We start from the raw sequence: 23,249 nt of genomic DNA, 5'->3' as shown, positions 1-23,249 counted from the left end.
CCTGCACCTCCCAAGGTGTTCACCATGCCAAAGCTACTTCTGAAAAGACTCTACCTTAGGGCATGGGGAAACAGCAGCAGAAAGCTGAAGTTTCACAAACTGGCCATGGTTACACGCATCCAGCGAGGTGAAAGAGCTCTGGATTCCTCCCTAGCAAATGCATTGGCCCGCTCTGAATGCTCACTCACAGGCACTTGAGATGTTTATGTGTTTTTTGAGTTTTGGAAAAAATCCAGGCTTTCCCAGCTTTTTTTATATGCATCAACTTCTCAGGCTTAGCAAAATAATCACCTTACTCCAGACTGGAGGTGTGACACCAGAAGCGGCAACCCTGCACCGACTCCCAGAAGGACGGATGCGCTAATCCATTTGCAGGAAGGGAGACGATGTGGATAGGCAGATCACCCCAGCCCCATACCGCACCAAAGCCATTCTGAAAAGTCTTTCCAAAGTTGGTAAGAGCAACCTTAGCTTTTCCATTTTATGCTTATCCACTCACATACTGGAATTTAAATGAATCACTCAATAAGCTCCACCATGACTACAAGCTTTTGAACATGAATTTTTTATCTTTATCTCTCAAAAGAAAAAGGCAAAACCAACTAGAAACCAAAAAGGAGAAGCTTCCTTCATGGACTCCCAGGAACCGTACGTTACAAGCACAGCTTATCTATGTGTGAGTGAGGTGGTACCCAGAAGAGGCACCGTGCGCCGCTCTGAGTCAAACACAGCCGCAGAGCAGCCACCTCCCCGACAGCTCCCGTTCGGGGTGCTGCCCCAGCAGACCACCACCCCATCACTCCCCCTTCCTTTGCTTCCTCACCAGTCCAGCACTGGGAAGGAGAACGAGTCAAAGAAAAGCAGCATCCGTGGTCTCACCCGAACTGTTCTTCATCCCTTCCTTCCCAAAGTAATCATCCACACGACACGCAATGCCCACGGAGCCTGATGCCTCCCCATACCAATGGGCAGGGATGAGCCACCGTTTGGCCTTTGATGGCTCGTGTTTTCCTGTAATTTGCTATGCTTGATTTTTAATTCCTGCTGCAGTAATTATTAAAGCTCTAACAAAGTGAATAAAATTTTAACTAAGATAGTTCAAAGATGTTTATTCAAAAATTTAAAAAATACCATCTGGGTTTCTGCAAGCTGATGGCATCACACTGCTTAACTCTCATTTCCAGCTGCCTTACTCCTTCGGCGTACAGGGCAAATCAAGTCTCCGTGCAAGCTCTATAAGTATCTGACGAGCACAGTTCATATCAGACAGGCTGGTTAAATCTGTCCCTCGCATGAGTTTATTTTAACGAGGCTTATGTCTGGGGAGCTGTCAGGAGCCAAAGCTGAAAGGACCCGAATAGTTCAGCTTCAATAATGAACTCCAACTGATCCTGAGGGCACTATAAGCTTCATTTTTAAAGCATCACACAGAGGAGAAAGTCCTGGTTTTCAGTTAATAACCATGTTAACACTAGCAAAAGTCACTATTTGATGCTCCTAAAACAGCTATGGTTTTGACCAACTTCTGAGATCTTTAAGAAAGCTTGCGTATTTTACAGACAGATAAAAATGTGGCTTCCAACAAAACTGTGCAGCAACAGCTTCGAAGCTGAAGCCATCCATCACAGATTGCATTTTTAACATTGCATGCACAATATTGTATTTCTTTGTAAGCTGTTACACTGGTCAAGTTAAAGGCAGGTATGTATCACCTAACTGTAGCAATGCTGTGCAGGACGCTGGTTATTTCAGGTGATTTAAAGGAACAAGGACAGTGAAACAGAGTACCAGGAGACTTAACAGTGATAGCTTACTCACAGGAAGCAACAATAAAAGCATTTAATCTTCAATTTTAAAATTCAATTTCATGATTTAGAGAAATGCATGAAATTGGCCTATTACGATATAAACTGGTCATTTTCTTGGGCACAGATACAAGTGTTTTGGTAACACATCAGTGATGAAGACCTAGGGGAAAAAAGCTCAGTAAAGCATAATTAAGACATACCACTGTTTCCTCCAGCCCCTTAAGATCTTCTCTTGCTTGTTCCCTTTTATCATTAAGCAGTCTAGAAAGATCACAACATTAAACACAAATCAAAAATGTTGAAGTCATATAAGACAGAAGAGAATCAATCAACATTCAGTTTGAGTAGAACATCTGCAGATGTGAGCAAATTGCGAATCTCTCTGCATCTGTAATTATGCTTTCGACTGCCCCACATATGCAGCTTTCTCACATGGAATGGCTGAGCCACCATCTCCATTTTTTGTGTCCACATATGAAATTTTCATCTCTCATTTCCAGGAAAGGCTTTTACTCAGAGGTCTGATTTATTACTTAAAAAACAAAAACCAAAACCAAAAAACCCCACCGAAAACCTCCAACACCTTTCTTGTTTGTTTTTGCTGTGCATTAAGGAATGAGGGATTTAACACTTGCTATGATATTTCACAAAATCAGAGCTCTAAAAAAATCTTTTTTGGCAAGTATCAAATCCACTATTAAAAAACTTATGGTATAAAAATACGGAGTAATGGGTAATGATTTATTAGTACTGCATGTTGGCTTTGTTACTGAAATGATACTTTCAGTGTGAGTATTTCAACACAAATGCTTCTCACTAGGATGTGTCCTGTGGACACATTAAAGGACACTATATTCAAGGACACCAGATGAGAAAACTGTTGACTTACATGAGCTTTTCCAGTTTCATTTCTCTTTCCTGGTCCTCAATTTTTAATTTATCATAATCAGCACTCAGTTTCTCTTGTTCCAGTTGCAGCTTCTGATTCATACTGGAATGCGAAAGAAAACGTCAGTACAGCTCAGTCCTGGACCCCATAAGCAAGGGTGGGTAAATCTCCATAAACAAAATGGGGTTAGACAGAGAAAGGAAAGCTGTAACTCTCTACTGAAAAATTCTGAAAGAAATTAAGCATAAAGAATCTGAAGAAGAATATTTAAAAATACTGGAGAATTAAATTCAGTGGCTTGCTTCTTTTATCTTCAAGGACACAAACTGTTCTTGCAGTCTTTCTGTACCGCTTCCTCGTGTTTCTCATTTCCCTATTGTTAGTCTTTGGCCACACAATAACTACAATGAAAGAATGAACATTACATCAGGATTGCCTAGATTTTATGAACACTGACAAAAAGAAGAGTACGGGAGCAAAGAACTCTGTTTTTCAAGTGCTGGAGTATCTGACTAACAGAGTTACATTGCTGTGTCAGGAAAAAATATTAAGGGTGTGAAAATGGGACACACTCGAGTCAGCCAGACTCTCAGAAAATCTGTGGCAGGACTAGTTGCTATAAGAGGCCCTGAAAACCTTAGTCTTTTAAAATCTCTTCTCCTTCAAGTTTCTCTTACCTACTGACCTGCAGGTGTAACATTACCATTATTCTTTCTTTTTCCTCTCTATAATTTTATGGACTTGTTAAAGCTCCACAATAAAGAACCAGGCACCATAATCCACCGTGCAAAATAATTAGGGGGTTGGCTGTTGCATGTAAGGACACTACTTTCTGTAAGACACCGAAATATATAGACATCAATTAAAACTAACAAACCCAACCCCAAAATATCCCTACAGTGTCACAGAACAGGACAGGAACAGAGAAAGTGATGGAGTGAGTGAACATACTCTCTGATTTCATCAATTATTTTCTGCTTCTCTTCAATTTCATCCCTCAGCCTGGACAGCTGCTTCTGGTGGGCTTCCCTGTGACTCTCCATCTGCTGCTCCAGTGCCTTCTGCAGAGTGCAAAAACCAGAGCCATGAAACAGAAATCAAGTAACACGCAGCTAAGCTTCCTTCTTGCGTGTCAGCTAAAGCAACCTAGCTTCCTGCATTTGAGTGAAGCTTATCAAATCAGGTTAATTCAGGAATCTGCCTGGGAGATCTTCCTATGATTACTAAACTGCGCATCTACTCAACTAAGCGTTTCATTCAGACAGTTTTTAGCAACAGACGTACACCAATTTCTACTCATTTTCTTGCAAAAACTACTGCATGTGAATCTGGGCTCTTAGCATATCAAGTGCCAAGAACGACACTGTTCTTACTAGTCCTCTATTATTTCACTTGTTCATTCAGACCGCCAAAAAAAACCAAGTGTACAGCTATACCTGTGACAAAATTAAAACCCGAAACACCCTCCCCCTCTGAGAATTGTTTATCCATGGCCCTGTTATTTACATTCTAGGATTAGATATATCTCAAGTAGTAAGAAAAACTCAATGCATCTCTTTAGATGGCTAATAAAAGATTTGCTTTTTTCTTCCAACTGTAAGGAATAACTGCACAACTGTTGTAATAACTTTAACTTTTTATAATGGAGGTAAAGGTTCTGAAGCTGACAAACCTCTATCACTATCCTTGTAAAAATATACTTTTCCTTTTATGCAATTTGCAACTCCATCAGAAACACAACTCACAGGTTACTGCCTAACATTTCTTCTTTGCATTCCAAAGTAAGAAGAAAATACCAGAAAACAGGTTTATATTTCATTATTATTTCTAGGAGATAGTCAGAATTCTTGCCAAATGATTTAGGAAAGCCTCTTTTTTTAAAATAAAACTTTAGTACCTAGATTATATTAACCCCAGCAGCCTGATTGACTACTTAGCAAAGTGAATTTCAGCAGAGTTCCACTGGCAAAAAATCAGAGTAACATAAAGGTGAATCAGTATCATTTTTCAATCATACATAACAAAATTATTCTCAAATACGGATGCAATATACTGGCTCTTATATTTCAGCTCTCCGTTCATGTGATTTGAGGAACCCAGGCGCGTCCGACTTAGCAAACACAGTCCACGGAGCCTCTCTACTCTTTGATGTTGGCTCAGCTTACAGACTGGTCTCAGAAGACATGCTCACCTCAGATACTCAGGCTACAACTTAGTTTTTTCCACAGTCTGGCCAACAAGCTCAATACTAGCAAGTTCTCTAATTTCAAATTGCGAAGGCCACTCAGTTACATGAGGTCAGGTTTTCTAACAGAAGCTGGCAATTCTGACAGAGGCTGAAAGTGTTTTCTAAGAGCACACACTGTGTACAGGAAGACAAAATTACACCCTAATTATCAGCTTAATGAACGAACTCACTGAGTAATGCCCTCTAAAATTGCTGCACGCCACACTACCTTCATCTCCTCTGCGTCCTGAAGCCGGGTCAGATGCTCCTTCTCCTTATCCTTGAAACTGACTTCATGCATTTTTTCTGTTTAAAGTTGGAGATAGCTGAGAATTAACCGCACAGTTCCAGGATATGCTACATCCAGCCATTTAAAACAAAAATAGTTCCTCTTTTTGCAGGGGGCAGTGGGATCTGGGAGACAGCTTTGGAGGGGCACAAATAGCCAGGATTTGCAGTACCCAAGCTGGGACCATACTGCCCAACCCTCCTTTTCCTTTACTAACGGTCCACATTGTTTCAGCCCACCCAACACCTCTCCAACCTACCCTTGTCTCCTTATACCCCTATGTATCCCAGTCCTCCTTGTCCCCTTTGACTTTCTGCTGGGAAATGGTGGCCTCCACAGCCAGGTCATTTCTTATGAGTGGGATAGGAAGATCAGGAGAAGAAATAAAAATTCTATTCTAAAAAGCACAGGAGACGGTAAAAAAAAAAAAAAATCTTGTCACCACCTGCTGCTTCCGGAGTGAGAGAAGATCCCTTGTGCAGAAATCCAGAATAATGTTACGGCTACTAGGTGACATTGTAATTACACATAAACCAGCAGCTTAGCAATGCCAGAAGAACTGCTTTTGATACACATTTTCCATGTTAAATCAGAAGGGGGAAAACCAGCAGTTTTTAAAATGAAGTCAGCTGGATCCTATATAGGAGCTAGGAAAGACACACCTTGATCCTAAGGGAAGCAGCTTCCTTTTGAACGAGGCAGGGCATTTGCCAGAGGGACAACTGGAATTAGATAGATATCCAAGAATTTTACAGAACAGAGATTTAGCAAGATTGATTGGTGCCGTTTGGCTAAAGTATTTGGTTTTATTTTTATTTCTCACATCATTAAAGCACAAGGTGAAGCTCCTCATAAAGTTTTTGATTCGTTTGAAAAACTAAGTTTCTCTGGATTTTGTGAAAGGACTAGGCTGAAGGGGATAACTCTGGTTTTATCTGAAGTGTAATGTACTACCAGGAAGTGCAATGTGTTAAATATTCTGAATCACAATTTTATGTCTTCGCCACAAAACACTAAGCAGATCATAAAATGTTGTGGGACTACTCTACATACAATTCTTCAGCCAACACTGAATTTTCTAAGATATAGTTGGTAAAAGAAATGATGACCACAAGACCCAGTGTTGTACCTTGAGCACGTAACTTCGCAAGTTCTTCATTGAGAGAGTCCTGTGACTCTTCCAGCTGCCTTCTCTTCTGCTCCATATTTTGCATGTAGTCTGTAAGGGACTTGATCTTTGCTTCATGCTTTAAAGACATGGAGAAGAGCAATGAGATGTGAGTACCACAGCTTGTTACCTAGGAATTCAGGTACTGTCCTACATAAAGGAGGAAAAATAGAAAGCTCTCCACATCCAGAGCTGATGAGCAGGCAAAAATACAGCAAGAGATCTGAGAAGGAGCTAACGGACCAAAACAGACTTAAAGGTCACACTTAGTACCCCAAGCCGTACACTGAACAGTGCAGACGGCAATTCCAAAACATCATGGGAAGCTCATGACTTGGTGTTAAACAAACAGCAGCAGCTTTCTAAAACCAGCTGAACACTGGGCTTCTGAGGTGGCTTCATGGATGCTTCAGCCTGCAGAAGCTCAGATCAACTTTCACCAGCCATCCTGACAATTTGTTTCTTGCTAACATCCTTTTGAGCTAGAAGGGCTTATGTTTAAATAGAAAATAGTGAAGAACGTATTGAAAATATAGAAAATCAAATTAAAATTTTCTAATTTGGGGGTAAAATTAAGATGCTGTCTGGTATTATTACATCCTATTAATAAGGCCACTGAAGCATATGTGGTTCACTGTTTTTAAAGTTCACCTTGGCAGAGAGGGGTTGAGGCCTCTGGATTGGTACTACCGTAAAGATCAGACTTAGAGAGGAGTAATCCTTAGCAGGAACTAAAATAGTTCAGATCCTCCTGGCACCGAGGTCTCCAGGAAGGGAAGGGCACATGCCCAGGTTGCACGCTTTGGGCAATAAGTCCTCCAATAGATTCCTAAACCTGACAAGAAATTTAGTCGACTCCCAGCTTGGTTCCAAATGTTCCCGTTCCAAAACAGAGACTCTTGGTATAGCATGCAGTGGTGATGCACCGTTTTACGGATCAGCTTAACACCGTAACTGTGTAGCCCTGTGATACAGCATTGGCATCGGTAGTGACAAGCCACCAGCTTTGTACTGAGTTTGCAAGGCCTCAGGAATGGGGCTTGCCAGGCTTGCTCTCTCTGAGCTCTTCCTGACCTGCCTTGCAGATTTTCTTTCCTTTTTATTTAACTTGGTGGCTTTATAGATAAGGTGCATTTGCCTATTAACATGATTTTGAGCATAACAACACCCGGCTTCTTCCCACAGATGGGCCTCAATACGCACCTAGTTGTAGAACCTCCAAAATGCCAAGGCAAGGTGATCACCCCCTTAAGGCTATTTCTGCTTGGTTTCTTCACCGCAAGAACATACAGTACTTGGATAAGTCTCTCAAATCCTAAACCTCCAGTCTCCTGTCTGTAACTAGGTACTGAGGACAACAGTTAGGTCGTGCTTGTGACAAGCTCTGAGCACTGAAGCTCTCTGTGATTCCAGCGTGACTACAGTCTAAGAGGACAAACACCAACCCCACAGAGGCAGCCGGGCTGCCTTCCGCTCGCTCGCTCCTTCACCGGATCAGCGTAAGTCAACATCGCGGCTGAAAGAGGCTGTCCCACCCACTCGCTGCCGAGACCTTTATTCCCAGCTCTGTGCTCCTGCTCCCCTCCTGCCAGCAGAAGCATGCATACAGCTGCTTTGCGAGTCAAGCCTTAATCTGCTTTCCTAATGCAAGTTCCCAAGGAAAGGGAGCAGCACAGGTTGGCAGGATGCCTTCCTTCAGTGGCCATGCCAGCCCAGCGTCTACTTTAAGACAGGATGAAAAGTATAGTTTTAAGTTAACATCTTCGGACAGCCAATACCCTCGGGACTCCAGCCTCCCTGTAATACTAAGAAGCATGCTTCCAGCTACAGCTTTATTAAGTAGAACTTAATAAAGTCGTTCTGCTGCAGGACAAGAGGCTGTCCTTGCTCCAGGTTTTCTTAGACTAACTGCTAGCAAATGGAAGACAGTAAACTGTATCGTCTCCTCCCCTGCACGTGTCCACTTCAAAGCAGTTGAGCATGTCAAAGCAGTTAGCCACCTCTCCTGCAGCGGGCTGCCGCAAGCGTCACCGCTACTAACTGCCACCCACTGTGAAGCCCTCCCACCGTCTGGGTTTCTATCTTATATAGGAATGTTTTCCATAACATATTATTTTATATATCGCTGCCTAGTTATCTTGGTAACATACTAACAGACCAGATATGGGGGGCCCTCCAAATGTTTCGCTAGCGAACCATACAGTCACTGCTTCCTTTCTCAGGCTGTGAAGGTTGTGAAAGTGAAGGTACAAGATACAAATTCATGCTGAGGAAACCACTCCAAGGAGGATTTTCAGTATTATGCCATAGAACACATTTTGAGATCTACAGCAGGACGCAATCTTGCCACAGAATGTGCTGAAAAACATTGAGGGGGAGGAATGGGAGAAGAGAGAAAAAAACAACAAAACAGACGAGAAACACCACTCTGCTCCCTTAAGTCTCATTTCTCACTCCTAGCACACACGTTTCATGAGGAAGAAGGCTGAGAAAGTCATCAAACCTTTCTGCAAAGCGACAGGGAAGGAACAAACGTACTTGTGAAATGAGGAGCTGGCAAGCTGCAAGCTCCCTCTCGCTGGCGTTCATCTTCCTGTTGGAGTCTATCTGGGTGCTCTCCAACTGCTTGCTGCGGTTCACCAGCGACTTCACCTCAGACTTCATCTTGCTGATGTAAAGCCGTGCCATGGTGAACTCCTCCTCAATCACCCCGTTCACATCTGCTAACTAAACACACAAGATTGCAATCACAAAGGTGTGGTTCACCTTACTTACAAAGGTAAGTCAATGCAAAGCAGTCTTCCTGCTGTGAACCTCTTGTCTAGAGCTAGGAAGGCTCTGTGAAAGCACAGCAGCCCTCAAGGAGTACCCACAGACCTTCAGGTCACCTTTAAACACGTTATACCACTCTGCTTCTTACAGTCTTCACTGATAAGGTTCAAAAGTGAGAAATTAAGGCTAGCGCTCACAGTGTGTTTCATCAATTTAGTGGTTCAACATCTAAAGTAATCAAGCCTGCCATCATGGCAAGAGCATATTTTGGAGAAACCACCTCATGTCACCAGCACAGGAAATTTTCCTTCTTTCAAACTGCTAAAAGCTGAAGAGTGTTTTCAAAGTACTCCTTAAAGAAGTCTCCTCTTGAAGGGTTGTGCTTCTTCAATAAGGAGCTGTAAGACAGACATGGCTCTGGAAATCTCACCTGGCAAGAGTAAAGTAATCGCTCTCGTCTCTAAATATTAGTATCATTCCATTTATACATCATTTCCTTCCCTGGTTTAACGTTGTGTCTTTTAGTTGTATGTCTTTCTCTTAATAATTTTTCTTCAACTACTTAATTCACGTAACCCACGGACGAGCTGTGAAGGTTCTCCTTGAGCGAGCATATGGCTAACAGCTTCAGCTGCTTTTCGCCTTTTTCCCAGCACCGCCAAGGGGAAGGTAACATGCGCTGTATCTTCTCCCAACAGCCTAAAAAATGTGACTGCTTCCAAAACTCTCAGTCTGGTCTGAAATTAGACACACTTTGAGAAGATGCTAATTGCCAACAAATTTGAAATTATTATTCTTCTAAAAGCTTCTCAATCTGGCCTTATTTACACTGACAGCTGTCCTGTAAAATGCTGACATCTTAGTTACTATAAAAATTTGTATCAAACAGCCTCTGTCTCCATTTTCAGATTTCCTCTCATAGTTCCTATTACAATGGCCACCAGAGGTTGCTGTAACACCTAGCAAAGTCTGCTCTTGTGGTCCTGGCATCTGCGTAACCAAATCCGAGAACAGGGATCATGTCCTCTGCAGTAAGAGCGGGCTGGACCATCTCTTGATCTAAGGGGGCTTTAGCAGGGTATCACCAACTCTCAGAGTCAACTCAAAGCACTCCAGCCACAAATACACCCTTTTAGCTTTGAATGGCCAGGAAAGTTCATTGCTCAAAAATTGAGAAGTGAACTAAAAGCAAGAAAACGGAGTGCATTGCAAGGAAGTTACATACATCTTGAAAATTAATTTCTTATCCAGTTTCAGCAATTGCTCTTTTTCACATGATTTTAAATGGACAGATAAGATGACATTAACATCACCAGGAAGATTTTCCAGGCTGTGAAATGTTTCTATCAGAGATGTGCCACTTAGCAATGACCATACAAATATCTTCTCTGAGACTGAGCACTTTGCTCACCTACAAGTGTGACAAAATGAGTAGCTACCTCCTCTACCCTATCTGTACAGCCAAGAGCCAGACAGAAGGCAAATTTCAAAGCAAAGCTGGCCAAAATTTGCACCATCTCCAGGCATGTTCAGATACCAAGGTTTCTGCTGCTTCAACCACCTTCACTCCCATTCTTACCTTCTTATTTCAGAGGAAAATGATTCTCTGCAATTTTTCCTCTATAAAGGTCATTAGTCAATACGCAAAACTTACGCTGGTCTTACTGTCACATAATTATTTATGCGGTATCTAGCACAAATTTACCAGTGCTGGAAATTAGTAATTTTAAAGCATCTCATGTTCAGAAACACACAAGAAAGCATGGGCTCTTTGATGAAGCCAGCCACTGTTGAAAGGTAATGAACACCAGAATGCGGAAAACACAATTTCCTTGCCGATCTTTTCATTCGGGTGCCCTGGACAGCCGTCAGTACAGACCTCTGCCTTTGAGAACTGTTCGCCTGCAGCTACACAACAGTTTTAGGACAAACTTCAAACAAAAAGGTAGCCACCCAGAAGCCAGATCTCACCAATAAAGATTCTTCAGATTCTGGGAACACTGGGTCATGCCAGCTAACGAAGGAGTAGGCCTACGTGTGTATTGTTTTGGGGGGAACTCAGTCCCCCCCATTAATAAATGCATCAACACACAGATGGGCTGCATTAGTCTGGCCCCAAACACTGAGCTGGGAATAAAAGCGGTAATTGTGCGCACAGACACTGACCATCTCTGACCCAGACAAAGATCTCTTCAGTATTTTACTCTGTGCTCTAGCCAGGATTTAAACGGCAGCGTCCTGGGAGAAGGACTGCTGTATCACACATATTCCACATCAAGTATTTTTCTATTGCAGGAGGTGTGGGGGGCAAGCAATAAAGATAGCCAACTTACTGTTTTAACGTCGTTAGTCCCAATGATTCCTCCGATCTCTCCCAGGTCCTTAAGCAGCAAGTTCAAGATTTCTGTAGCTCTCTTCTTCTGATGGTTACTGAGCTCCTGCAACTGGCCCAGCTCCCTCTGCGTCGCTGTCAGGGCACTCTGAAAAGGTTTAAAAGCAAAAGTTACCCTCCCCTCCCCAGCTTGGGCATCAGTTCTTCTCTGATATCTAGGTTACATGGTATTGTCTTGTATTTTCCTAAACATGCCTATGGGATCAATGTACTGACGCGTACAATTCCACCTTGCCATAATCTGCTTTCACAACTCACTTGCTAACAAGGCTACTTTAGATCTATTAAATGTAGTAAATCCTGTAAGAATCTTATTTGCATAATACGTGTCAAAGAAGGTTAATCACAGAGAAACAGGTATAGAAGGATATAAAACTCCATTTTTTTCAAATGGATTTCATAGTAATCTGTTTTACTGAAGTGGATAACGAAGTCTTCCATGAAAACAGGCCTGCTAACAACAGCTTCCTGTTTGTGTAATGAATTAAGGAACAAGGATGTATTAAACTGGTAAGCCAATCTTGATTTTTTGCGAACCAGATTTTTTCCTTAAGATCAGTACACATCAGCTGAAGAAGCTGATTTTTTTCTCATTCCTTCCTTGAGATCTCCTGACTCTGTACAAAAGTCCTGCTCCACAGCGCAGAGCCCAGAAAAACACAGAATGCTGCAATTTGCATAAAGCAGATTTTCACATCTTTCTTGGCATAATACAGTTTTTAAATAACCAAAACACAGAATGGCCAGTTCTCACATTCAGTTCAGTTGCCGCTATGGTGTGCAAAATACAGAGCTTGCACAGAGCCACAATCTGCCATCAGCTTCCATACAGCAGTTTCTGAATTACCTTAATTTTATCATTTAATTAAGAGAGAAGAGAGAGGGTAGCATCGGCGAATACGGATCTTTTAACAGCTTCCCTGCTACTCCAATTTTTAAACCACATAACAACATACTTGGCAGCAGTATCTGAAAGATTCCTGACATGGCATAGGCTAGAAGTTATCTGGGAACCCCTATGGAAATCTTTAGGGGAGGTGCAGAGTTAGGGGGCAAGGAGGGAACCAGCACTATAAACCGCTTGCTCTTACGCTCTTCTGTGCCAGCTCATCAGCCAGCTGCTCGTTCGCTCTTGTTTTGTCCTCCACTTCTTGGGATTTCTGGTCATAATTGACAGCTAATTCTTCCAGGGCTTGAAGGACCTCTTTCACTTCGTCTTTCGCTGCTTCGTTCTCAATCTGAAGGCGGGTCAGCTCCTCTTGAATCTTCTCATAATCTCTCCTAGTGGAGGCCAAAAGCTGGAAACCAGATATCACAGAAGCGTTAAGTCACCCAAGAACTCATTCAAAGACAACAGTGAAAAGGGCAAGAACAGACAAAGGAGAGAAAGAAAGTGTTAGCACGCAAGCGTGTGTGCGAGAGAAAGCAAGCAGGAGAGAAGAAATCCTGCTATTCTACCAGAAGGAGCATCGCTATAACCATAAATGTATTTGAAGGAAGCAAAAAAGGCTCTGAACTTCAATGAAAAGAAAAATCTTAATCAAATCCTATTATGACACAAGACTGAGGCAGAGAAACTTATTTTAAACAGTATCGTAGCTCCAAATGAATTTTCTGCCCTCAATCCAATGCTGTGGCTAGGACCAAAAAAATACCACAAAGTAAAATATTTAAACAGAGAATCACAGCTTTGAACTGAACCAAGCAAAAGGGCTCTCTGAGGCAGCCTCAAAGATCGTGTGGCATTAGAGGAATATCTCGATAAGCAAACCTATGATGATTATTCTTACTTATCATCTGAAGCATGATGCTGAAGACAGATTAGCTGCTCATATTTGCTAAGGCAAAATATTAACTAAAGAAGGAAATTCAGACTTCACACATACTCGTGAGTATTTCCAATTTGTAAAACTTATTAAATTTACTCTTTGCATGCTACTAGGAGAGATGCTGAAGTTTCAGTGGCAGTGCAGATGATAAGAGGTCAGTTGCATGGTCCTCTCCCTTGCCCTTGCACCACTCCATCTTCATTCAGCTGTTAAAGTCTCGAAAATTCAGCTGCCAGGTTCTTAGCACAAAACCAGACTTAACAGCAGTAACATACTGCAAAACGATGTGAAAATAAATAAAAGGTGCCACCTACCATTTATTGCTAATAATGTACTTCGGAGAATAATAACAAAATCAGGCCTTACATAGCATAAAAACATAAAATATAGAGCAATAACGTATAAAATTTAGTGCATGAGATAGAAGAAGGCATTCATGCTCACAGGTCATCCTAACAGCAAAGACTGGACACTCATTCACAAAACTGACTTATTTCCAAGCATTCCTATGTATGGATTAGTATAATATTACTGTACTGCAGCTTTCTTGGACAGCAGAATAAAATCTGCACTACTGAAGCGTGCTGGGTGGACTTCTCCTGACCTGTCCCACCACTGCCCGCTGGCTCCCAGGCCATGAAGAAATGGAGTGTGGGACCCCAAGCTAAAGAGAAACATCTCTCTAAAACGGACCACCTAAAAGGAGAAATGTCAGAGAAGACACTGCTTTTTTTGGCTCAGAGTGCTAATGGGAAATAGAAAACCAACCAGGCAGCTTCAGACGCTGGCACGTGCCCAAAGTGGTGAAGAGAGGATTCAGATGTAAGGGAAATTTATCTCGCTGGTGATGCTGCAGCCTCAGAAGTGCACTCACGTTACGGAAAAACCCACTGAATTGCCAAAGCCAGATGGCATGTAAATATTTAAACAACAAAATAGCTTAAAATAATCTTTGTACTAAACACAGATGGAACTATTATTTACATTTACTTAAGAAAATTTCTGTGTGAATATTACTGTGACTTCGAGTAAAGGGAAGTGTTACATACCACCTAGAGCATAAACACAGCTCCCCAGAAGATTCTTGTTGATATAATGTGGAAAAATATACCGAGATTTTAAAAGGCTATTAATAACACATTATACCGATCAGTTGTAAAGAAAGGGAAGGAGACGATGGCTGCAGCACTTGGCGGATCTGTTCACAGCACGCGAGATGCAAGGGTGGAAGATTCAGAATCCCCCCAAAACACACATCCTAAGAAACAGCCAGTGGTGAAAAGGTACGAAAAGATGCCAGTATCAGCACAATGCCATCTGTGGCAGGTCTTAGATTTATAATTAACCTGCTAGCTTAATCAAGCAGAAAAAAGTACTCTGGTTAATTAGGGGGAAGCAGAGTGAGGCAGCTGCTCTGCAGCACATCTATCACAGAGCTAATCAGAGGCTCTAAGACAGAACAGGTAGATCGCTCCTGCAGCGCAGGTGAAGCTTACATGTGGAAGACAAAACCTTGAAAAATTAATTCAGTTCCCTCAAAGAAGAAAACAAAAATATCACTTTAGCTTTCAAAGGTAAGAGATGGACAAGCTTATCAGATGAACCAGCTAAACCTTCTGAACAAGTGGTGCAACATCAGCTGCAGAGACTTCAGTAAGTCAGCAAAGCTGGACTAGAACATGTGCAAAAAAGGGGAAAAAGTGGTCTGTAAGGCAAGGATTAGAGGCCGGTGAAAACTTGATTCATCTTCCAGATGTAATATAGAGTATGGAACACAAAGTGGGTGGGGAATAAGCCAGCATACAGCACGCTCCCAAATATCTAACACAAAGAAAGGAATGCACGTCACCCAAAAAATAAGACACAAGAAAAACCACGAGGGAAAAATAAGCTTTAGATGAGAACGCTGATGTAAAAAAGATGGGAGAAGTGAGATGGCGTAAATAACACACATCAGAAAATAATGTCGCTGAGAATGCATAAAATTCTTTTATATTTGTATAGCCACAGCCATGGGTAGCACGTAATATAGAGTAACCAAAAGAAAGTTGTGGCACGTGAATGAAGAGCTTAATCATGGAGTAAAACAAAGGTGGTAATTCCCTCAGTGAGGATAAGACCCCAAAGGCGGCAGGTAAGTCATGAGTGACAAGTAACAGACATTTTCGTACATTGTTCTCTCCCTGCTAAGGAGCCAAACCTCGGAAACCCTTTCTGAGGGCTTGATTAAGGCTTAAGGCATGGACAGAATCATTTTTCAATGACAAGAGAGGTTGCACGCCCAAAAAAAGCAGCCAGCATAATGCCGTACTCCAACCGAAGCGGCTCGGGCAGCTGGGAGCAGCGCGCTCCTACGCAATCAGGGCAGTGTTTCGTGCAAAGAGAGACCAACGTTTTGGAACACCCGTGACGGGTGAACTCCCACACCAGGATTATACTCTTGGTCTGAATGGTTCTCCTCCAGTTTCCCCCAGTCTGAAAAGCAGCATAAAACCATCTTCTAAGAAATATCACAGCAGCATTTGGGGAACTTGGTAATTTGGTGTTACTGCCAGATTGTACATCTTCAAAACCTCTCGTAAACAAATGACAGATAAGGAAATGACTTGACTGTAAGCTTAGTGATCATATTCCCCATCTTAAAAAGAACAAACATTCATTTTATGGACAGAAACAATGAAATAAAATGTTTCAAGTGAGTAATCCAAAATCTTAAAGCCAATCTGTGGCAGCACCAATAAACAGTTTTTCAGTCTCGCAGAATTCTCTGAGTACTGCCTCTAATTGCCCATGCCAAAATAATGAACATCAGTAATTTATTACCAGGAGTAATTTTTATACTGTCAAACTAGGAAATCTGTTGACTACCTACAGTCTATATTGTCTGTATACCTGAAAGGATATATATATATTGAAAAATACATTTGAAGTGAAAAATACTGGCCACACTCCTACCTTGTTATCTCCAACATCACTTCCCAGCAGGATGGTATGCTATTATAAGGAGTTATCAAGGCTTAATGCTCTTCCGAGCATATTATGAAATTTGAAGTTTAAACCTAGCTGTCACACAGGTTTCTCTTACCTGTTGAATTTTAGCCAGTTAATATAAACGTACCTAGCCAACAACTGTGGCAGAATTACTAAACAAGGGTCCCATAAGCAAAATGTAAGGGTTCTTTTGATTTGTTTAGTTTTTTACCTCCTCTTGATCCAACATTTGTTGCTTCAGTTTTTCAGCCAACTGGCTCTGCTGGTTGATTTCATCATCCTGCAATGAAACAGGGTTGGAGATTTTTAGTTTCTTTTCACAGTTCTCATTTGGTCACTTTTATCTCCCCTTTCTAGAAAAGAAGGAAGAATAATGCCATAGCAAACCTTGTGCATGTTTGAGTGGTATGAGAGGAGAGAAAAACATACATACGCAGAGCTACGTAGTAAAAGCAACGCATACATGCTGTTGTCTGTAGTGTACACCTAGGCAGAGGTGTCCCTGATGGGAAACAAGACACGGATGGGGTCAGAGTTGCACCTTATAACTTGCAGGAGACTCTGCCAACATATGTGATGTTCCATAGATGTACAAATACATACACACCCTCTCTCCCTCTGTCTCTCTCTTAGTCTGTCCCCAAATTTCAGCTGAAGAGAGATCATTAGAGACAGATTTATTAACCAACTACAATTTACAGCTAGCTCTGAACTGCATTAATGAAAGAGAAAGCTCAAACCACAACACAGAACTTGGTCCCCTCAACTGCAGAATTTGTGTTTTCCTACTCCATCACAGCCCTTGAAGAAAATACTGCCAGGCATTGCACAGCCAGGCATCCAATTTTACTGGCATTTCAAGTTCCTTGTTAAGACAGCATCCTTATGGGTAGAAACTGATCTTAAATGCAGAAGAGAAATGATGGTGGACTCCACTGTACGAATCCTTCCTCCGAAACGCCACAGGAGGCACACCAAGCACAGCCCCTGACCAAGCCATTCGCTGCTCTTGTGACAAGATACTCTGCTCTAAAGGAACTCACCAAAGATAAATGGTTGCTTTTTACCCTACCAGAGTCAACTGATATTTTGTGTTTCACTGACAAGCATGCTAACAGATTGATTTCTGATAGCAAATATAGCTATCAAGTAGAATATATCGAACCATTTGCTAATATTAAAATAGTGCCAGATATAACATAAGAATGGTCTACACTGTAACAAGTTATAAATGGCAATATTTTGGTTTTGTTTTGGGGATCAAATACCTTCTCATGTCCTACAGTAATGCACTAAATTACGCTTCCCGTGTTTTCTAGGGTAAAACTCAAACTTGATACCAATACCCTCAAGAATAATTCAATGGGCTTTGCTACTGTTGATGAGGTGAAGTGAAAGAATGACTGACTTTTTTCTTTTTCTAATCAATACATAAAAGCTAGAGAGTGCTACCGGGAATGTATTCTCCATCACAGAAAAGCTGTAATTTTGTAAAGACCTTAACTGTTCTTTCGAATGCCCTCAACATACTGCTGTGTGCAACCGGACTGTGCAGAGAGACCTCATGCACATCACAGTTAAGGCTTAAACACAACTATGCACTCCCTCCCTCAGTATTCAGAAACAGCCAAATTTTAATATTAACATACAAGGAAACAGTGGGGGTTTTCTTCTGATATTTTCCTGCTGATTACAATGGAAAATTAAAATGAAGTTTTCACTCAAGATTAAAGCTATCCTGAAAAATTTTGCTAGATAGCCTTTTAAGCTGTTCTCATCCATAATGGTCAATGGTTTTAGTATGCCTTTTTTTTCCCCCCGCTTCTTATCTTTACAAAAGCCAAAGCTATTAATGGCAAGTGTTCAGTAAATGTATTGCTGATAGCTTTAAGTGCCAATGATGTACTTCAAGCTGTGCAAATAAATTTAAAAAACAAAAACGCCACCTGCACTCCAGGCAGTGTTCACAGCTAGAACACCATGAACAAAAGACCCAAGGAATGGTTATATATTTTCCTTAAAATTCTAATATACAATAAGTATATAAAAAATATTAAGATACAGTCTCCATTTTTTTTCTTTGTCCTGTGACTCTGAGATGACGTTACAGTTTGCTGAGGAAGTGCAGTATTTACAAAAATCACTGAAGAAAAGGAGGGCTGAAAAGCCTGTATCGAGCCCTTAAAATGAAAGGCAAACTTGGCTCTGATTTCGTGGAGAATGCCCACAAACACTACCTGCAGAGGGAACAGCAGCAGACAGCTGACATGATAGGACAAGGTCTGTTTTTATGCAGTGATACTGTTTTGAATTATGGGACATTTTCCAGTTCATGGTGCTCAAGAAATACAGACACCCCCACCCATTTTGGCTTAGTTTTCCATTTACACCCAGAGAATGGAATTAAACCAAATGTTCCCACCTTATCATCCAGCTGCCTGTAGAGACTGGCAATCTCCTCATCGTATTTCTGTTTCTCCTCTGTCGAGATGCTGGCAACAACCGGTGTGATGTTGTCAATAATCGGGGTGTTATCACAGGGCTCCAGGTTCTTCTGGTCCTTTGCGCTGATCTGTTCATCTTCGGGCACAGCTTCTCCTGCAGGCACATAATCCGTGGTCATTACAATCCAAGAGAGGGTTGCCCAAAACCACGGACATCCTAGGACGGTCCTTCGCCGTTGCCAAGGGGGACTCAGAAAAGGAAAGAAGGGCCGCATCCAGCTATGCAAGGCAGGCAGCTGCCATGCATACAAATGACAGGCCAAGCTAGGTGTGGAAGGATGGCCATTCGTTCTCCACGGTTAGTAACACAAACACACAAAATGCAGCAACAGTTCGAATGGCTGCCATTAAAGGCACTGAACTCCTGGCTCCCCTTTCACTCAAGCCTTCTATAGATAGGATTAGCTCCATGGATTAACAGAAGTGTAAATAAGGAGGAAAAAAATCCGACTTTCAGCCTAAAGACTACTGGCAATTAAATGTCTCTTCCTCTCCAGCTTTCCAACTGCCTTATCAACTCTCCCTCCCCCATAACGAACTGCTAGAGCATCAGGACAACAAGGAAGACAGCTGCGTTTAAAACGATATTCACCTTCTGCCTTGTCACATCTAAAATTAAAGAGCATAGACCAATTTTCAGGTGTTGCCTATGCATACCAGATAGAATGTTCTCCCTACACATTTTCTTTCAAAATCATTTTCTCCGAGGAATATTTTCTTTGGTAACGCCGGTGCATTGCAATTACGAGCCTGCTGCAGTTCAGTGAAGAGGGACAGGCAAGGCGCTCAGGCCAGAAATTGAATCTTCTCTCATTAGAGTCTGGTGAGAGACTCTGCGAGCCGCTGAATGCTGCACGCGGTGCTCGAGGTGCAGGAAGGTTGCATCCAACCCTTCTGCACAAACAGGTTTTTTCCATTTTTATGAAAAGCTACAATATTTTAGTCCCATAAAGCCTTACTAGCCATTCCTCTTGCCAAAAAAGTGTAGGCACTATTTATCTTACTGGCAGGGAAACAAGTAAACAGGAGAAATATATCAAAAAAGAAAACCGCAGGCTAATTCAGGCCCTAAAGCAAAACAAAACAGGGCATGAAAGAGCATGACCAACTAATGGACGAGATAATTTTTTCAAGCTGAAAGAATGAAAAAGAATAACTTGAAATCAAGTATCATAACCTCTATAAAAGCACTATGCTCAAAATACTTTTTTGATGATGTTTTATATTATAATGAGAAGAATGTAAATTGATTTTTCATTGTTGCATTTCACTGGAGCAGACTAGGAGCAGTGGGCTCGGTCAGACCGTGGGACCTTGCACACGAGGCAATGCTCCTCAGGCTGCAGAGAATCTATCAGGAGCCTCCCAAAATGAATCTTCAGCATTTCATTTCATTGTGGTATTTCACTTAGCTCGGAAGCTTTGTATGTCGGACTACCACAGGGGAAAGGAGGAGGGGAGCCCAAATTTGATAGAGATGCTTGGATGAGACCAACCTCCTACCTGTAAAACACAAACCAAATTGTGCACTTGGATACAGGGCTGCTGAAATCCTGCTTTGGTGAGAACTGGGCACAGCCATTTTCTGCTACTATTTTGTTTTGTATATTATTTTCTAAATTTATAGAATAAGCTATACCAATGGAATATTTATGCATCTATCTCGTATTTCATATTCTAGATGTAATTTCTGTAACACTTTCATTTGTAAAGAGCCTCCTTTGACAAAATATCCTTCCAAATGATGCTATTTCAGAAGGTCAGACAAGAAATCAATAGTATTTTGAATGCATTGAATGTATTGCTGGGTAATGCCAGTGAGAAAAGCAGGACAGATGATGGGGAAGAGGAGGTGTGTATATTTAGACAAAACAATAAAGACAGCATGTTATAAGGCTTGTTTACGTGGCATATAGAAAGGATCTATAAAGTTTTTTCTAAAAAAAATGTTTCTAGAATGGGAAGGAAATTAAAGTCATCACATTTAGCAAACACAGAATGAAACACGCAGAACAGGAGCGGGTTACAAATCCCCAGCGCTCCTCAACACCAAGAGCAGACCGACTGTCTCCATAGCAATTGTGCTATGCTGATAAGGGAAACGTTCCCTCTGCTGAAGTCTCCAGAGAAAGACACAGAGCGCAATCATTAGGTAACGATCTCATCTGAAAGGCAAGTAAACAGCATAGGGAGCTGAAAGAAGGAAGCAATTTTTTGCACCCATAAAGGTCAGGTATGATCTTTTAAGTAGTGATTTCACCCAGGATGTTCAAAACCAGACTTGACTGTGCAAAACAAATTGTGAATAATAATTAAGTCATAGAATCATAGAATCATTTAGGTTGGAAAAGACCCTTAAGACCATTGAGTCCAACCGTTAACCCAGCACTGCCAAGCCCACCACTAAACCATGTCCTCGAGCACCATGTCTCCCTGGCTTTTAAATACCCCCAGGGATGGGGACTCAGCCCCTGCCCTGGGCAGCCTGGGCCAGGGCCTGACAGCCCTTTCCGTGAAGAAATTTTTCCTAATATCCAACCCAAACCTGCCCTGGCGCAGCTTGAGGCCGTTCCCTCTCGTCCCATCGCTTGTTCCTGGGGAGAAGAGACCGACCCCACCCGGCTCCAGCCTCCTTTCAGGCAGTTGCAGAGACCGATGAGGGCTCCCCTCAGCCTCCTCTTCTCCAGGCTGAGCCCCCCCAGCTCCCCCAGCCGCTCCTCCCCAGCCTTGGGCTCCAGCCCCTGCCCCAGCCTCGCTGCCCTGCTCTGGCCACGCTCCAGCCCCTCCATGGCCGCCTTGGGGTGAGGGGCCCAGCGCTGAGCACAGCATTCGAGGGGCGGCCTCACCAGTGCCCAGCACAGGGGCACCATCACCTCCCTGCTCCTGCTGGCCACGCTGTTCCTGATACAAGCCAGGATGCCGTTGGCCCTCTTGGCCACCTGGGCACACTGCTGGCTCATGTTCAACGGCTGTTGACCAACACCCCCAGGTCCTTTCCCGCCGGGCAGCCCCCGGCCGCTCCTCCCCACGCCTGCAGCGGTGCCTGGGGTTGTTGTGCCCCAGGTGCAGGACCCGGCCCTGAGCCTTGTTGACCCTCACACAGTTGGCCCCGGCCCATCGACCCAGCCTGGCCAGATCAATCACAGATTTGTTCTCACTTTAGATACTTCAAGTTTGCAAGAGTTACATACTATTGAACTGCGAGACACATCAACACGTAGGACCTGGATGACAAGCAATTTAGAAAATAAAAATGACTCCAAAGAAGCAGTATTTTACTCTTGGGGGTTTGCTGGGATTTCAGGGCGCAAGGGGGATGCAGGGCTGGTTTCTTTGGATTGGGGGCTTGTTTGTTGGTTTGGAATTTGGGGTTTGATTTTTTTTTTCCAATACATGGAATAAAAAATTAAAAGTAAGGATGGTTTGCTAAAATTTTTTGTCAACATTCCAGATTAAATAAAAATTCTTTAATTTGTATGTATGCATAAAAATGTTCTTCCTCCTCTACCATCAGACACTTGATCTTACAACTTACCCTGAACAGCAATTCCCCATGTTTCTAAACAGAAAATTGGCTGTTCTCAACATAAATTTCACTTAGAAGCCACGGAAGGAGACAAGCAGTGATTCTTCTAATCAGATGACACCCCTAATCATTGTACTAAAGGACTAATCATTATAATGTTAAACTCAATTAAAAAAAAAAACACACACAAGATCTAGTTACCTTAAAGCATAACGGAACAGATTCTTATGCCTGAGGAGCAGAGTTCTTTAAAAAAAAAACCCAACCCAAACATAATGACGTTTTACCTTTTCTTTATTAATATTACTAACATTATTAAAAATTATTGATGCCTTCCCGTACTCTCTACATCTGATGTCATGCTAATTTGGCATTTAAAATGCTACCTTCTGTAAATGGCTGCTGCTTGTTTCCCTGGTTTTTGCTTCTTCACCTTTCAACCAGTATAAAGAAGCATAAGCTACAACTCTGAATGGTGAGCTTAGAATTAGTATGACTCTTGTGATTTAAGGCAAGATTTAAACATACGTAACTTAAAAATACAAAAACATGTACCCATTCCCATTTTCTGGTACGTACCGTTTCTCCACCTGTTCAATTCCAGCTCTAGATGCTGGATAACATTCTTTAGACTCTTGTTTTTGTCCTTCTCCTTCTCGTACTTTTTCTTCCACTCCTCCGCGGTCAGCTCCAGATTCACAGAGACCGTGTTCTTAATCGTCTTAGCTCTGCGCAACAAAACCAGGTGTCAGTTGCTCTGCAACTTTTACCTCAATACAACAGCAAGGATTCAGAAATTTTTCCGTAACACAAAGGGAAACTACTAAACATTTGCAATTTATTTTCTGAAGTGC

General features: G+C 42.1%; 1 protein-coding gene across 1 annotated transcript in view; it reads right to left on the bottom strand.

Moving 5' to 3' along the window:
• KIF5C (kinesin family member 5C) overlaps positions 1-23,249 on the bottom strand; it is an 87,784-nt gene that overhangs the window by 15,757 nt on the left and 48,778 nt on the right. The window contains exons 11-21 of the mRNA XM_087732425.1: positions 22,975-23,123; positions 18,788-18,963; positions 16,577-16,645; positions 12,637-12,843; positions 11,487-11,633; positions 8,920-9,108; positions 6,343-6,460; positions 5,154-5,230; positions 3,649-3,758; positions 2,698-2,799; positions 2,009-2,069 (exon numbers count right to left, since the gene is read on the bottom strand). Of these exons, the coding sequence (XP_087588551.1) occupies positions 2,009-2,069; positions 2,698-2,799; positions 3,649-3,758; positions 5,154-5,230; positions 6,343-6,460; positions 8,920-9,108; positions 11,487-11,633; positions 12,637-12,843; positions 16,577-16,645; positions 18,788-18,963; positions 22,975-23,123 (1,405 nt within the window). The remainder of the gene's footprint in view (positions 1-2,008; positions 2,070-2,697; positions 2,800-3,648; positions 3,759-5,153; positions 5,231-6,342; positions 6,461-8,919; positions 9,109-11,486; positions 11,634-12,636; positions 12,844-16,576; positions 16,646-18,787; positions 18,964-22,974; positions 23,124-23,249) is intronic.

Source organism: Nipponia nippon, unplaced genomic scaffold (genome assembly GCF_047370975.1).
Source record: "Nipponia nippon isolate SJK-2023a ecotype South Korea unplaced genomic scaffold, ASM4737097v1 scaffold_5, whole genome shotgun sequence".
Taxonomy (NCBI): domain Eukaryota; kingdom Metazoa; phylum Chordata; class Aves; order Pelecaniformes; family Threskiornithidae; genus Nipponia; species Nipponia nippon.
The sequence above is the reverse complement of the archived record's forward strand: the minus strand, read 5'-3'. Positions and strand labels throughout refer to the sequence as shown.